Source organism: Falco biarmicus, chromosome 9 (assembly GCF_023638135.1).
Source record: "Falco biarmicus isolate bFalBia1 chromosome 9, bFalBia1.pri, whole genome shotgun sequence".
Classification (NCBI taxonomy): domain Eukaryota; kingdom Metazoa; phylum Chordata; class Aves; order Falconiformes; family Falconidae; genus Falco; species Falco biarmicus.
This window is the reverse complement of record NC_079296.1, coordinates 10833528-10849203: the sequence shown is the minus strand read 5'-3', so window position 1 is coordinate 10849203 and position 15676 is coordinate 10833528. Positions and strand designations below refer to the sequence as shown.

Below are 15676 nucleotides of genomic sequence, written 5' to 3'. Positions count from 1 at the left end.
GTTCAACTGTTTTCCAAATTTTCCATTACCTCTTACAGTATTCTATCTGCTTAATAATGAACACTGATACTACCTGTGCTATATTTCATGTATTCATATAATTTCATTTTTCTGTCTGTTGTTTGTTTGTACACAAAGCCACATATTCCTCTATTACACATGGGCTTAATATGGGATATGTGTGCGTAGAGGGTAGACCACTCTTTCTCGTCCACAAATTCATTTGTGGAGTCATGTCATTAAACCCAGGGTAATATTCAGAATTAGGTCTGAAAAGAAATCAGAGGTAACTACATATAATTACATATGCTCCATGAGACCATCTCTATATGGCAGCTTCCCACGTCAAGGTTGGCACAATCTAATTAATCCTCTTATGACAGCAAAATTCTGAATTAAAATGCCTTTTAGGTGGTTGGTCCCTCAGTTTTTGTATGATACAGTTGAATTGCTGCTGTATTTCCCGTCCAGACTGGAGTGACCAAGTCCTTGTGTGGTTATGCTGTAACTGGCAGCAATCTGGGAGAAATGTCAGTAGGGGTGGTCAAGTGGAATGAGGGCAAGTGAGAAGATAGTTTGGGCTAATATTACACAAGGTTTTCTCGTGGATATCAGGAGCGTAATGCCAGCCTTGGGGTTTTTTTTCCCTTGCATTTTTGAATGTTTTGTCCTCAGCTTCCAACTCAGGGTACGTGCCAGTTTCCCAGTGGGACCACGACCACCCACTACCTGGAGCTGTACCTGTGCGATGTACTGCTGCCCTTTTCCCCCACTTCACGCTACCTATGCACGTCTTTTGCAGAAATATTTCACAGTAAAGCCCAGCTACCACTGTGCATGTTAAGTAGAAAACCTTAAGGCTGAACAAGCACCAGTGCACTTGCTTGATGCCATAGTTTTTTGCCTGTTTCCAGAACAGGAAAGAGCTGGTTGGCATCTAATTGCGCACAAGCAGCTGGGAATCGCAGAAGGCTGATGATTCCATTCTGCATGTCTTTCTGCTTTGTTACATGGGCTCAGTAACCCTGGTACAACCAGGTAATAGTTCTGACAGCGGGTTTACTGGGAAAGAGGGAATTATGCTAGTGGTCACCACTGCGGGTGTGCTGGTGTCATGACAGTATGGCTGTCTTCAGGTTGCAGCATATGTAGGGCCTGGTCCAGATCATGTGCTGGGGTAATTTAAGTCAAAAATATCGATGTTATATAAAAACATAAATCACTCTTTGCCTCACAGGCTTCCCTCCTTCCTGGAGGTGAGCAGAAAACAATATTTCTACATTTGTATTTGTCCTGAGAGGGTGGCTGGGTTTTTTTGAGATAACATTTCTGCATTTGTTTGAAAGCGGTTTAGACTTATTTTTCTCCTCTGAAACCTTTTTTTCTGATACATGTGTGAATTTGGAGACAGATAATGAATCCTGAGTACCTATTTGTGTTGATCTGATTGATGGTGGTAGATGACTTGCTCTCTCTTAATTGAATGCAAGTGGAGCATGAAAGCAAGACATTCACTGAGGTGTGAAATGCTGTGGTTTTCCACTAATGAGGAGATAATTCTGCATGTCAGAAAAATCACCTGCCTGTTGCCTTGCAGCTGCAATCAGAAACACGTGCCCTGTGATCTCCACAGTTCCCAGATTTTCAGATTCTGACTGTGCTACGGGACATATTCGCAGATGGTTCAGCATGCTGAAGGCCAAGCCTTTTCCCTTCCATTCCTTTGGATCTCTTTAAAGAAAGCTTGCTTGAGTTCTTGCTGTCCTAGTTTTTAGGTGAGGATGCGTGTGTCTGTGTGTGTCCCCACCTTTTTTGAAAATTCTGCATGTAACCAGATGGATAACTCCTCCAAGCCTGTTTTTGGTTGGATAGGATGAGATTTAGCATGCTTCTGCTGCAGCTGATTTCTCAGTCTGGATTTGGATATGTTTGTGATAATTGGCATGCATTCCATTTACGGTTTTTATCAGAAACCAAAACTGACACGCTGTAGTAAAGATAAAAGGCATGTTTGAGAGGCTTAGGGTTCACATCCTCACCGATGTAAATCAGCAGAAATCTTTGGAGGCAGTCAAAGTGCGCTGATTTACATTAGCTGAGGATGTGCCTATTTGTCTACTGGAAACATTTCAGCTCCTCTCCGTGTTTAATGGTTGTTGCTCTGGATCTGCTATTTAGTGTGGTCGCGTGAGGACCATGTTGCGCTTAGTGATGCTACCTCTGCTTGTGGCCTGGATTCAGTCTCCAAAACAGAAGTACTCATCTGTTTCCTCTGTTCTTAGAGCTGTTTAATAGAAAGCATACAAACTGTTTGGTAGCAGATGTTAGCTGTCTTTTGGTATGTTTGGGGGTTTGTTCTCAGGAAATTTTAACTTGTAATTTGCCTCTGTTTAGCACTTCTAGTCACAACACCTGGAGAACCAATCAATGAAACATCATTTAATCCTACCAGTCCTGCACCGACAGAGCTCAGTTCTTTAACAAACCCCAGCACTGATTCTCAGGCTCTGCTTTGGGTGCCCACTGACCCTCCCACCTCAGAAGCCACTGCTGCTCTTCATGACCTTAATATAACACACAGGACTTTCAGTAGTTTCTCCCTGTCTTGGGCAGCACAGGATGAGGTATTTGATCAGTTCTTTATCACTCTGAAAGACCTGTCCAGTTTAAACAGAATACAGGAAATATTTTTACCGGGAAACCATCGAGAAACAGAGATTACCAATCTCACAGCTGGCACACAATACCAGATTAACCTCCATGGAAGCACTCAAGGTCAGCTCTCTTGGTCCCTGGAAGCCCTAGCCACCACAGGTATTTTCTATGGATTCATTATCCATGTGTTCCTTTTCTGCTCTGAAATACAGAAGTTCATTTTCATACTGCTGTTCCATTGCAGAAATGCTAGGCTGTGTAAGTGATGCATTTCTTCTTAGCTGTGGTTTGTGGGATTTTTTCCCCCCTTTCTTCCTTTTGCATGGGATAAAACTCTTATTGCTATGGAATGAGAGCCTTGAGTGGTACAGCATGGACAATGCCCCATGCAGCTTTTAAGGTGATGTAGCATCAAGTCCCTCTTTTCAAATTGCATGCGAAGAGAGGCATTGATGCATCTGCTATTTACAAGGCACATGCAAATAGCAAGATGCTACAAGCGTTTATCTGGATTGTGGTTCAAACACCAGAAAGATTGCAAAAAGGTTGCAGTTTGCAGCATTGGCATGAAAGTGGTGATGTCAGAGAAAAAAAAGATTGGAACACATTGGGAGTATACCTTTCTGAAAACTTCTGTCTCTTATCCCTATGACATGAATTTCATGAGGAAGCAGGCCTATGGCCACAGGGCTCAGCTCAATAATGATCAAAGTACCAGTGTGTAAGCTCATGTCTGGAGAACCTAGCTGGAGGCTAATGGCTGTACCTGTCCATCATCCAAACCAAATTCACAACATGGGATAAATTATTTACATAGAAACACACAGATTATTCCACACCTACTACAAGGCTAGGGCAGTCTCATCTCTCAATGGTTTGTTCTTTTTTTTTTCTTCTTCTTCTTTTTTTTTTTTTTTTAAGTAAGAAACATCATCCCTTTATATCATTTGCTATGACATTGTCATTGTTTTGTCACGTATGTTGGATGCTTTATGGATGAGGCTTTTGGAGGTCTCCAACGGTTCAAGTTGGTGCATGATTTTGTATGAGAATCCCTTGGTCCCTAAAGAGCATGATGGAGTGGTACGCTCCATGTCAAATGTGCATGAGAAAAGAACGGGAGCAAAAGGGACTCTGCATCTTGGGAGCGAATGAAACTGAGCACTTTTCAGAGAATCTGGATTGCTTTTAAGCTATGATGATTACTGCATTACTTATTTCAATCAAGCTTTTACTTAAAAGATTTTTACCTTACCGTATTTTTTGGTTTAGTTTCATTAAGGAAATGTGTTTGTTTTGTTTGTTTCTGTTGCTACCAAGAGATCATTATTTCTGATACAACCAGTTCTATTTCTGTCCTGCTTTCTCCTTTTCAGCTAAACGGTGCCAGTTTGACAAGATTCATATTTTGCCTTAATGAGTCTCGTTTCTGTTCCTGATAAAGCAAACCAGCTCTGGATTCATGCTTTTTGTTGTTGTTGTTGAACATCATTGTGTTTATTTCATAAATAATCTCTTCCTTTCTAACAGGATGGGGAAAGCTCATCAAAACTTCTGTGCTCCTCAGTAGCAGCGATTTACTATACATTAGTGAATCTCACTGACGATAATTGACTGTGGAATCGGTTTTATTTTCTCTGTAACAGAGGACTTTCTATTTTTGCTGAGAAGATGACCCCAAACTTTTAGATTTAACAGCATCTCAGAGTTAGCTCTGATGGTTCCCAACTTTCTTGGCCACCCCTTGTGATGGGTTATAAGAATGTTAATTTCTGTGAAAGCAGATGTCAGTTTCTGATTAATATCAGCAACTCTGAAAATCCAAGCTTCTCTGCCCCCAGGAAGGTTTTGTGGACAGAATGATATAATATAAGGAAGATAAATCCATTAAACTAAAGACATGCAGACATGGAGGAATTTTCCCCTTCTTTATTGTTTTGGAAATAGTTTGGAAGAATAAATAGCATCTTTCATGTGGGCACAATGAAAATCATAAACATCTGAATCCCCAAACTCGGTGTCCTCCTATCCTTACACCAGGCACTGTTGCAGTATTCACAGTCACTTGAATGGCACAATGGCAAACACCGACTTGTTAAAAGCCCAGTAAAGTGGTTATAGTAATACTTGTTTGTCTCATAGGGACTCGTAATTAATGTTGGCAAAACACTTGCAGCTGTAAGATGGTCTATAAGCTGCTTTCTGTAAGCAGTCTTTTCGCATCAGTGTGGTTATTATTTGTTATTATAGTTCTTTTCTTACTGTTCTGTTTTGCCATGTCTCTGAAGAGACTTTACGAGATATCTGGGGCAGCTGAAAATGTAAATGTGTGTGTGTGCATCTCTGTGTCACTGATTGCAAGTGAAATGCATTAACGCAGAACATCATTAAATGATACATCATGGCTACTAGTCTGTAATTGGAGTAACTGACTGACTCTCTGTCCTTATTCAGAGGAGGAACCTGAGCTTGGAAATTTATCAGTATCAGAGACAGGCTGGGATGGTTTCCAGCTCACCTGGACGGCAGCCGACGGCGCCTATGAGCACTTTATCATTCAGGTGCAGGAGCCTGGCAATCCCGAAGGAACTCGGAATATCACAGTCCCGGGCAGACTGCGCTTTACGAATGTGACAGGCCTTAAGGCCAACACACCTTATAACGTCACACTTCGTGGTGTGATTCAAGGCTACAGGACCAACCCCCTTTCTGTTGAAACCATGACAGGTATCTTCTCAAGTCGCCTATCCAGCCCCAGGGCTCCCTTTCTTTGCAGACGGGGGCGTGAGCCAACGCTAGCGCAGCTTTCGGCAAAGCTTGCTCACTTGCTCGGCTTCGCCTGAGGTGCACCCAACTCATTAAAGCTTGGCTGAACATCTCTGGCATGGAAATGTCTCCTGATCAGACTTTCCAATAAGAATCTCAGCGCCCCCATGGAGCCTTTCACTTTTAGGAATGCTTCGCCCCCCACCCCACCCCATGGCTGGTTTTGTTCCCTTTACTCGCTTTTCTGCTGGTTGACACTAACAGCAAAACCCAACTGGTGGTTGTACAGGCTTGGGAAAGCCCAGGTTGCCTTGTAAAATTATAAAATTCTGTTCTTTACAGCCCAGATAATCAAAGCCTGAGAGTTTTGTTTTTATCCTTCAGAAGCTACCTCTGAAACGATGCACTAGCTTCTGTGTACATACAGACTCGGGGGTATAATGTGTGCATCTGACTCGTGGGCGAGGACAGACACCATCTATGTGGTCTGATATAGAAAAGAACACAAATTAATTCCTACCACCAGTAGTAACATATTATTAAGCCACACAAGGCTGTTAAACAGTCTGATTGGTCTGAAAAAGATATAATGCAAGAAAGCCAGATTCAGCAGAACTACCCTGGCATAAAAGTGACCTGAAAGAAGGAAGGTAAGCCCTGCACTGTCAGAAGGCTGAAAAAAACTAATCAAGAGCCACAATGATCATTTTCTGGCTGACCTTGTGAAAGATGGCAGTTTTAAATGAGAATTTATCATGAGCTTTGACTGTGAAAGATACATATATACTCACGTCTATCCTTTCATTCTTCTGAGTGTTATGATCATTGGCAATGAACAGGGTATGAATTAATTGATAGTAAAGGGGCACCAGTGGCTCTTCCTTCAGATAATTTCTTGTAGACAATATCTGCTGCCTCTGGGCTTCCTTACAGACCTTTGCAACCTCCTGTGATTATGAGATACCCAGAGCTTGGTCATATTTGATTTCCCCAAGCACATATTACCCAGCACAGAAAAGGATAAAAGTACACGTAACAAAGTGCAATTAAAACATGAAACGCAGTAGAGCTTGCTTGTTTCAATAATGCTTTTAGCAGCCTGGCGTAGGTAAAAATGTGTCTGGCACAAGGCACTTGCCTTGGGCTGTGTCCCACTGCAGGCCAGAAGTCCTGTGCTTTGAGAGTCCTGACTGTGAGCTGGTAGCAGATTGCCCGTTGAGAACAGACAAATGTGGCTAGACAAAGGAGGCTGTACATGGACAAACAAGAAAACAGACGTCATGGGTGTCCTGCCTAAATATGCAATGTGCTCGCGTTTTATTAACTTAATGAAAACAGCAGAAGATGCCCCGCTGAGGTTTTCCCTTCCCATCCTGGGTCATGCTCAGCACCCGGCTTTTCAAAATTTTCCCTTCTGGGGACTTCCAATTGTCAGATTTTTCTGAGCCTTCCTGTAACGCATCAGGGATGTCTACAGAGAGGAAGAAACCCCGAGGCAGCTATCACTGTTTTGCATTTTGGCTCCAGCTCCAAAATTACATGCCAGCTTTCATAGTCTTAAGCTGAAAGGGAAAGTAGAAGAGCAAACAAAACACAACCTTTTCCTTTGGCTAAAGCAATAGCTCTAGTTTCAGATTCTCCTAAAACTGGAAGCTGACTTTTCCAAATGCCCCAGGGGCATTCAGAAAAGTTCTTTTTGCATCTGCTTTTATGCTCAGACCTCAAAGACATATGGCTGCTCCTGGAGGTAAAGGGAAAGAGCCAGAGCTTTAAAGCTTATTTTTCTTTTTTTTTTTTTCCTTTTATTTAACATTTTGAGATGCTTTCATTCAATTTCTTGCCTTTAGTACCTGTCTGCTTGTAGCAAGCTTTTACTCAAACCCTCTTCCCCAGTGGCAGCCTGGAGCGCTGCCAGCATGAACAGGGAGATGCACGGATCTCTGCGCTGGAGGAGTGCAGGGCTGTCCCCTTCTGACCAGTGTTGTTTTCCTCCTCAGGAGTGCACCCAGAAGTTGGTGAGCTAACTGTTTCCGACATTACTTCTGAAAGCTTCAACCTTTCTTGGACAACCAGCAACGAGGACTTCGACATCTTTACTATTGAAATTATTGATTCTAACAGGTTGCTGGAGCCCATGGAGTTCAACGTCTCAGGCAATTCAAGGACTGCTCATATCTCAGGGCTTTCCCCCAGAACTGATTTTATTGTCTACCTCTATGGGATCTCTCACAGTTTCCGCACGCAGGCAATAAGTGCTGCAGCTACAACAGGTATATAAAACCCACCTCAATGCTAACTCTCTTCTAACTCTTCCTTACAGGTTGTGCCCCTTTCCCTGCCCTCAGCTACCCCACCAGCCTACCCATTACCAAACCCTCTACCTCACTGTTTGATACCACCTAAGGAAGACCTGCCGGAGACATTTTGAACTGTGAATGTTAATCCAACATCCCATCCAGCAAAGTCAGTCAATCACATTGTGATTGTTTCATTCACACAATAAGTTTGCTCTTGTTCAAACGTTAAGGTTGGGGCAACCTTTGACAGAGCTGAAAAGCAAAGCAGATTTCCCAAGAACCAAGTGGGAAATGTTTCAATATGTTAGCTTGCAACATGTATTTGCATCTGTTGTACAGCATAGAGGAGATGCTATTTCTCTCAGATAAGCTGATTTCTAGATACAGTTTTTATCCTGATTCTCTAAACAGATTTCAGGCATATTTCAGTCTGTGAAAACAGGCTCCTATAAGGCAGACGCCCTGCTTGAATTCACCTTCCGAATCCAGTTTACATCGGATGACAGACTGAAAGAGCCCATTTGACTTGATGTTGGTCAGTGAAATAGGTAGGCATTTAGCTGTTGGTGCATTGCACATCTCGAGGTTTTACAGTTTTTCCAGAAAAGACAAGGAAGCCAAGTGTTCAGTGTGCTCTAGCCAGTTACAGTATGAAAGTGGAAGGAGAGGACTAGACAATGGAAGCAGGAAGTGCTTTTTCATAGTAGGCAGATGATAGCTCACGTGGTGAACATTTAACATCACCAAATTTTGTCTGCTGACATGATCTTAATAAGAGCTGTCATAGTTTGCCATAGCGATAGCTTGATGTGGCCAATGACATTAAGCAGAATACAAAATTTTGGTGATCAGATAATACAGACTTGCAGGTTTTAGCATCAACAGATTGTGAATATCCTCACTGAATCTTGGGTAATGTGGGCAGGGTGGCTGCAGGGGTAGTGGTATGAAACACAGTGAGAAACGCAAGTCTAGGTGATCTTTGTGAACTGTGGCTCATGTGAATTCAAACTTCTATATTATTTTATTTTGTTGCCTTGGGTTTTAATGATTGCAATACATTTCCATTTGTTTTTCTTCCCATAGTAGAGGAACCTCTCCTTAGCAAACTCACTGTATCAAATGCTACCTCAGACAGCATGTCACTCACGTGGGAAGCGCAGGACAATGCTTTTGACCATTTTATTCTAGAAGTCAGAAACTCTGACTTCCCTTTGGACTCCCTGGTGCACACAGTGCCAGGGGCCTCCCGGCGCTATGTAGTCACCAACCTCAAAGCCGCCACTAATTACACTGTCCAACTCCATGGTGTAATTGATGGGCAAGGTGGTCAGACCTTGACAGCACTGGCAACCACAGGTATTTCACTGTTTCACCTTCCAGGTTTGCTTTTTTCTCCTCTTTCTTTTGCTGTCCACCGAACTGCTCTAAAAAATGGCTCCAACTCATCATCGTTCCTTTGGTAAATTATAGGAAGATCACTATAAGGGGAGGCTGAAATATGCTGGGCTTGAGAGTGCTTGGGCAAAGGGAGATCTGAGACAATGGAAAAGGCTGAAAAAGTGCCCCCAGCATTAAGGGAGCCAGTAGTAAACCATGATTGGTTTCCTTATATATACACTTATCTGCAAGTTCTGTGTATATATAACTGACTTGCTCCAGATGGTTAATAATTTCACAGAGTATCTTTGCACTTGATCTAGAATGAAGTTCTTGTTCATCCCATCCTCACTTGCTCTGTTGTGGGTGGAAGGCCTTCATGTCTTTATCAGCCTGGAGAGGCACCTGCATGTCCTTTTGGTTCTCTCTTAAATGTCCTCCAAGACATTTGCATCTCCAGAGGGAGTTTCACGCAGCATGCTAAACAACCAACCAAAACTGCATGGAGTGGTCTGGCCACCTTATGCTGGTTCCAATGTTCTTCTCTGCCTGGTATTTTTGTGTGTTCCCAGCAGAGATCGGGGCTCAGAATGCAAGTTCAGCCTTTCTTGATGGGCAGCCCACCACTCTGCCACTTGCATTGCTACCTTTGAGTCTCTGAGATCTATCTTGTTTCACTGAATGTCAGAGCTTTTTCTGTGGTGATTCCAGGGTGGTGGGAGATCACCGAGACTTGCCTGAAGAGATAATTTCAACTTATTTTGCATGTAGTGTTCTTTGGAGTCTGGGTGTCATGGTATGAACATGCCTGAGTGGATGCAAGTGGCATGTGGAGGAATGTGGCCATTTCAGGATGAGACTGGAGAGGATCGGTCTGTCCTCTCTGACCTGCATGCGGGGCTGATGGCTCCACACTCGGTTTCACTGGGTTCTCCACCCAAGCCTGTTTGCTTTGTGGATATTTTCTCATCTCCTTCCCTGTCTTCGGAAGTACCATGCTTCATGGTGACATCTTCACTGTCAGCCATGAAGGTGTTGATGGTCACTGGTTGACAGCATGACAACAGCATGTGTCCTTAATTGGGGCCACTTGGATTCACCTGTTCCTAGACAATTCTAGATAAGAAGGTGGACTATTATTTAAAAGGCTTGCAATAAGGGACGGGAGAAAAAGTTGGAACATCTTGCAGCAGTTCATGTTTTAGTTAAGAAAAGGATTTCATTCTTTCACTGTTCTCTTTGCCAGCGGGATACATCTTTCTGACTCTTCTCCCAGCATGAATCACTTCCAGAGTTACTTTCCTGTATCTCACTGGCTGCATTTCCCAAGGTGTTCTTGGTTTATACTCAATTGGCAAGAGAAAAAGCAGAAAATCAGCCCTGAGAGCCCACAAAGGATTCTCTGACCACCTGGCTTCCAGGTCATGTTTTTGTGCTTTCTGTTCTGTAATGAATCTTTAATGATTTTATGCTAAATGGAATAGCTTTAAAACAGGATGGGTAAGGATCTCTCCCCCTCCTGTAGCCTGAAGGCCAAGTTTCTCCCCTGGCAGGGGAGAGATGTGATTTTGAATTTCCTCTAACAGAAAAGGAAAGCCTTTTCTTCTTAAGGAAGTGTCCTGGCCACTGAACAGTCAGAGAGGAGAGCAACAGCAGCGTTGTGGGGTCTTTTTTGTTCATTCTATTAGATAGTCTCTGATTGTGCCTAATCAGAGGATGGGGAACACCTTCTCTGTGGAGTCCAGGGAGGTTTTGGCCTGACATTAGTGCTGAGATGATCACTGTTAGAACCGAACCCCCTCATAAATTTTGGAGTCCAAAAATAATACAGCTCCAGGCAACAGAAACACTGAACAGAAGCTGAACTGGGATTTCAAGGATGTCTGTTTTGGACTTGCCTAATTCCTGCCTGAAACCTACTTTTATCTACTTTGGAATTGCATTGGGTTTGTATTCCCATCAAATTCCCAGTGTGAGTTCCTGCAGTTTCTGTGGCTTTACCACAGGACTGCATGCTGTTGGTGCTTCTGTAAATCAGGCCCATGTTTCATTAGGAAAACTGAGTTTAAGAAAATGAAATGAAAAAATAATTTAAAAGTCAGCACTAATTTCAGTGGCTTCTTTCCGAAACCTTACAAACTGGCTCTTGCAATGCTCCTTTTTTTTTTTCCTTTTTTTTTCTTTTTTTTTTTTTCTTTAACCACTGCAAAACAAGGCTGAAACATTCAGCCTTATCTCTAAGCATCTATAAACCTCCGCCCCTAATTGCCCCAGTCCCCTGGAGTAATGCTGTGTCTTCACCTGTGTTCCTTTTTCCTTCAGAGGCTGAGCCACAGCTGGGCACGCTCACACTCACAAACGTTACCCCTGACAGCTTCAACCTCTCATGGACCACCAGAGATGGGCCTTTTGCCAAGTTTGTTATACACGTTAGAGATTCCTATGCAGCACACGAACCCCAGGAGCTTACGGTGTCGGGAGGTGCTCGCAGCGCTCACATCTCAGGCCTGCTAGATTACACGGGCTATGACATTAACATTAAGGGGACCACCAATGCTGGTGTTCACACAGAGTCCCTCACTGCTTTTGTCATGACAGGTACCTGCTTAAAGGTTTGGAGTCTGTTTATTGGCTCATAAAGGTATATATTCCAGCATGGATTTAAAAAACAAAACCAAAACTCCCTACAGCACTGAATATCTTGTCCAGCAACAATGGTTTTGTTTGCAAATCTAGTGCAAGGATGGGTCAGACCAATTGTGTGAACTTAAAAAAAGCATTCTAGGAGGAGTACTAGTTAAGAGTTAGGAACTCTCTGGAGTCTTTCTCCCATATCGAATAATCTTTTTTAACTTTGAAGTTTGAGGGGGAAATTTGCCTAACACTAGTTGCACCTGAAGGGTCCAGAGAAGACTGGAGTTTAGAGCATCTCCTGTCCTCTGATGTCCCCTCAACCCACCTCTTATGTCTGAATATTTCAGCCAGGTTTTGACTGGGATGGATTGTACATCATACACCTCTCAGATGACCAAATAAATGCCACAGATTTGATGTGTTATGTGGCCAGTATGGGCTACTAGGGGTTGTCACACAGTCACAGGGGCACCCTGAGATGGATTAATGAAGAAATCGAGGCCTTTTCCTTTTTCTCCTCTCTTCATTGCATGCAGTGGGGACACCAGTTGCAGTAGCAGCATCCCTCTCAGCGTTAGGCTGTCCATCTCTGCCAAAGGCAAAGTCCACCATCATTTTCCTTAAGGCAAACGGCTGCATTTTGCACCAGCTCTGCTCTGCCCCCTGATGACATTCAGTCACATAAAAAAGAGCAACTCAGCTTTCAAAACCCCTGCTCTTTAGCTTCACCAGAGCACAGATGCCTCCTTTTTTGAAAATAAACCACGGACACTGGGATTCTGGGAGAAGGCTTCCCACAGCTAGGTAAACATGTGGCACTGCGCGGCAGAGAGCTGTGCCAGCAGTTCACAGAAACCTGCTGGGTTTAGAGTGGTGGTGTCACTCAACACCTATCCCAGGAAAATAATTTCGGCATTTGGAGCTTATTGCTTGTTTACTCACCCTCCCAGAGACCAAACCAAAATGTGGATCTTTGGGCTTGCATGATCAGAAGCAAGTAGGCTGCAAATAAGTCTCTGAACTGCATAAACTGGAGCTGAATCTCTGGCATCCAAATGTGTAAACATCAAAACACAAGGACTTCCAAATTATAAAACTTCAAGAGGTAATTTTTATGCTAAATTCTAACAGATTATCAGTTTCAGCAGTTGTGAAATGTCAAAACCAAACCCCAAACCCTTTTCCAGAGAAAATTCTGTGTTTAGCTAACTCATATTTTCTGAAGTGAGCAGAATTTGAGCGATTGGAAGAAGGGATGAGTTCACTGCTGAGCCAACAAAGCAAGGTTTCACAAGTAGTTTAGAGAAAAGCTAGCAATGCCTGGGATGCAGGATCAAGGCCAGGGTTTAGCAAAGCCAGCTGATCTTATTTCACTTCTCAGATTCTGAGTGAGCAAAATGCACTGAGCAACTGTCTTGTGAAATGATGGCGCTTTTTTTTCTTTTTTTCTCATTCCCCCCGCCCCCCCCACCTAGAGACTTGGTGTGAAAGTTCTGAGGATTGATCCACAGCCTCTAAATTTTGACAAGTGTCATGCTGACGTGGGGAAAAAAAAAAAAGGCACTTCACTGGAATTGAAGTTGTCAACATACCACGCTAGCAGCTGCACATGAAGCTCTTTGGACAGATCATGTCTCATTGCTCTGTTCCGCAGGCATTAGCCCCTGCCCTGAGCCAGGGCAAGTCCGGCCCCTTGCCTGTCCCCTGCAGAAGTGTTTAGTACTTGCACTGGCTGTGACCCTGGCTGATGAATGTCCTGCTCCTGGCAGTCCTTCAGGCATCTCTGACCCCTCCACCATTGTGAAAAGAAAAGCTGGAGATATTCACGTGAAGCAGAGAGGCAAAGCAGCGCAGTACAGGAGCTGTGAATGCCAAAGTTCAGGCTTGTCCCTAAAGCACTGGTGGTGGAGACAAATAGAAGGAAATAAAAGCTTCATGCATAGCATTTCTAAAAGAGTTTTGGTTATAACTGTCTTACAGTGCATGTGTAACAGAAGAAATGTGCTTCCACAGTGAGCTTGGAAGGAATTTCAATGGAGCTTGCGAGTCAAGGTGCTGAGACACCCTTGATGAAAATTAAGAGTTGACCATCTGACTTCTGGAGGCTCCACTGAAAATCCAAGTCTCGTGGTTCTGGCTATGCACTTCTATTGAATCCGTACTTTGGGGAAAAATGTGATTTATGTTTGGTGGAATCTGTGACACTTTCTAATTTGCAATGTTTTTCGCTTCTTTTTTTTTTTTGTGTGTGTGTTTTTGCACCTTCCCTTCTTTTAGAGGCCATGCCCCCACTGGAAAACCTAACTGTCTCTGATATTAACCCTTATGGGTTCACAGTGTCGTGGATGGCATCGGAGAATGCCTTTGACAACTTTCTAGTAGTCGTGGTGGATTCCGGCAAGCTGCTGGACCCACAGGAGTTCCTCCTTACGGGAGCCCAGCGGCAACTGAAGCTTAAAGGCCTTATTACTGGCATTGGCTATGAGGTTATGCTTTATGGTTTTGCCAAGGGGCACCAAACAAAGCCCCTAAGCACTGTGGCTGTTACAGGTATTTTAATGTGAACAAATTCTTCTTTTCCACCTTTTCTTTCTTGCTTTTCTTCTCACATGGAAGATGTTTCATGCAATCCATTTGCAGAGCAAACTTTGGCTTTTGCATCCTTTTCTGCATCGTGGCTACACATAACTCCTGGTGATTGATAGGTTCACCAATGAAATCCTGTTCCTTCTAACTTGATGTTTCCCTTTTTGTTTTTATGAGGGATCCTGTAGAGGCGCATGATGTGGGTTGAGGGGTGAAAGTTTCTGGTATGGTCATGCAGGTACTTCTAACCGAAGTCTTTAAAGAAAAACAGCTGCATGCGGGAGCTCGTCTTGTTAACAGCTGTTGGGCAGCATTCTCCAACTTGCCAACCATCAGGACCTTCAGGAAGGGTGATGCATTTCTTGCCCAAGGCTTCCTTTCTTTCACTCTCTGGGTGGGTTCCACCCAAAGACCATCAAATGTGATCATTGCTACCCACAAAGTTGGCATGTCTCTCCAGAAAACCTTAGCTCATGTTTTCAACCTCATCATAGCTGCTGTTTGCCAGCAGCACTTGAGCTTTCTTGAAAAATCTTTGCAGACTGATTCCGTAGCCCCATAACCATCAAGTCTCATCTGCATATTGCTGTGTATGCAGCAGCAAAGCTGGGGGTTACCTGATCGGAGGTTTGCAAGAAAATGAATAGGAATGTCTTTCTGTGGAAGAAAGAAGTGCATTGGAGATGCTGTAAGGTAGTAACCACTCCAGTAGCATTTCTCTAGGTAATGACGCCTGACCACACAGAGCTAAAGATATTTTGCAGGTAATTAATAACTTACAGCTCCTGGGATCCTCTTGAATGGGTTCTTTCACTAAAGCCAGTAGGTCTTGCATTTGGATTTAAGTGTGCAGTTTAAGGAACATAAACTTTCATAATTCCCCTGAGCTGCTTCAGCATTTATTTAATATTGCTGTAAAGGATTCATCTGATCAGACACATCACAGATGCCAGAAGTGCATGAAATAAGGGTTTTGCATGAAGAAAAAGACCCTTTCAAGGGGCTTCTATGCAGTCCTCCTAACAGAGAGAGACCTGACAACATTACAGGCATGCCTGCAGATCTATAACAAGAGCTTGTGTTTATCATATGTAAAGGTTTCACATAGGTAGCAAGGGAGAAATGCACATGAAACTTACTATTAGCATGTATGTAATTTTGCATGCCAGAGGCAAACGGTGTATGACCCTGCGGTGGATTTGCTATTAAAGAGTGAAAGTTTGAATGGGCCTGCACACACTCACATGTATCTTCTTCAGTAGGTTTATGATGCTAACAGTCCGGGTCGGTTTGGTCTCCATAGCTGGCAGGCTGTTTCCCTTTTCTTTGAACTGTGGTTGGATTTTTGCAGTGTGCTA

At 43.4% G+C, this 15676-nt stretch overlaps 1 protein-coding gene across 4 annotated transcripts in view; it reads left to right on the top strand.

Annotated features, from left to right (window-relative positions):
- The window catches only part of TNC (tenascin C), a 72284-nt gene that overhangs the window by 38214 nt on the left and 18394 nt on the right, over positions 1-15676 (top strand). For 2 of the 4 annotated variants that reach the window (XM_056350983.1, XM_056350981.1), the window contains exons 11-12: positions 5110-5382; positions 7419-7691. The exons of 1 other annotated variant lie outside the window; for it this stretch is intronic. In XM_056350983.1, coding sequence (XP_056206958.1) covers positions 5110-5382; positions 7419-7691 — 546 coding nt within the window. Of the gene's footprint in view, positions 1-5109; positions 5383-7418; positions 7692-8804; positions 9078-11420; positions 11697-14009; positions 14283-15676 lie in introns of all 4 variants that reach the window. One more of the 4 variants, XM_056350985.1, reaches the window with a different exon arrangement.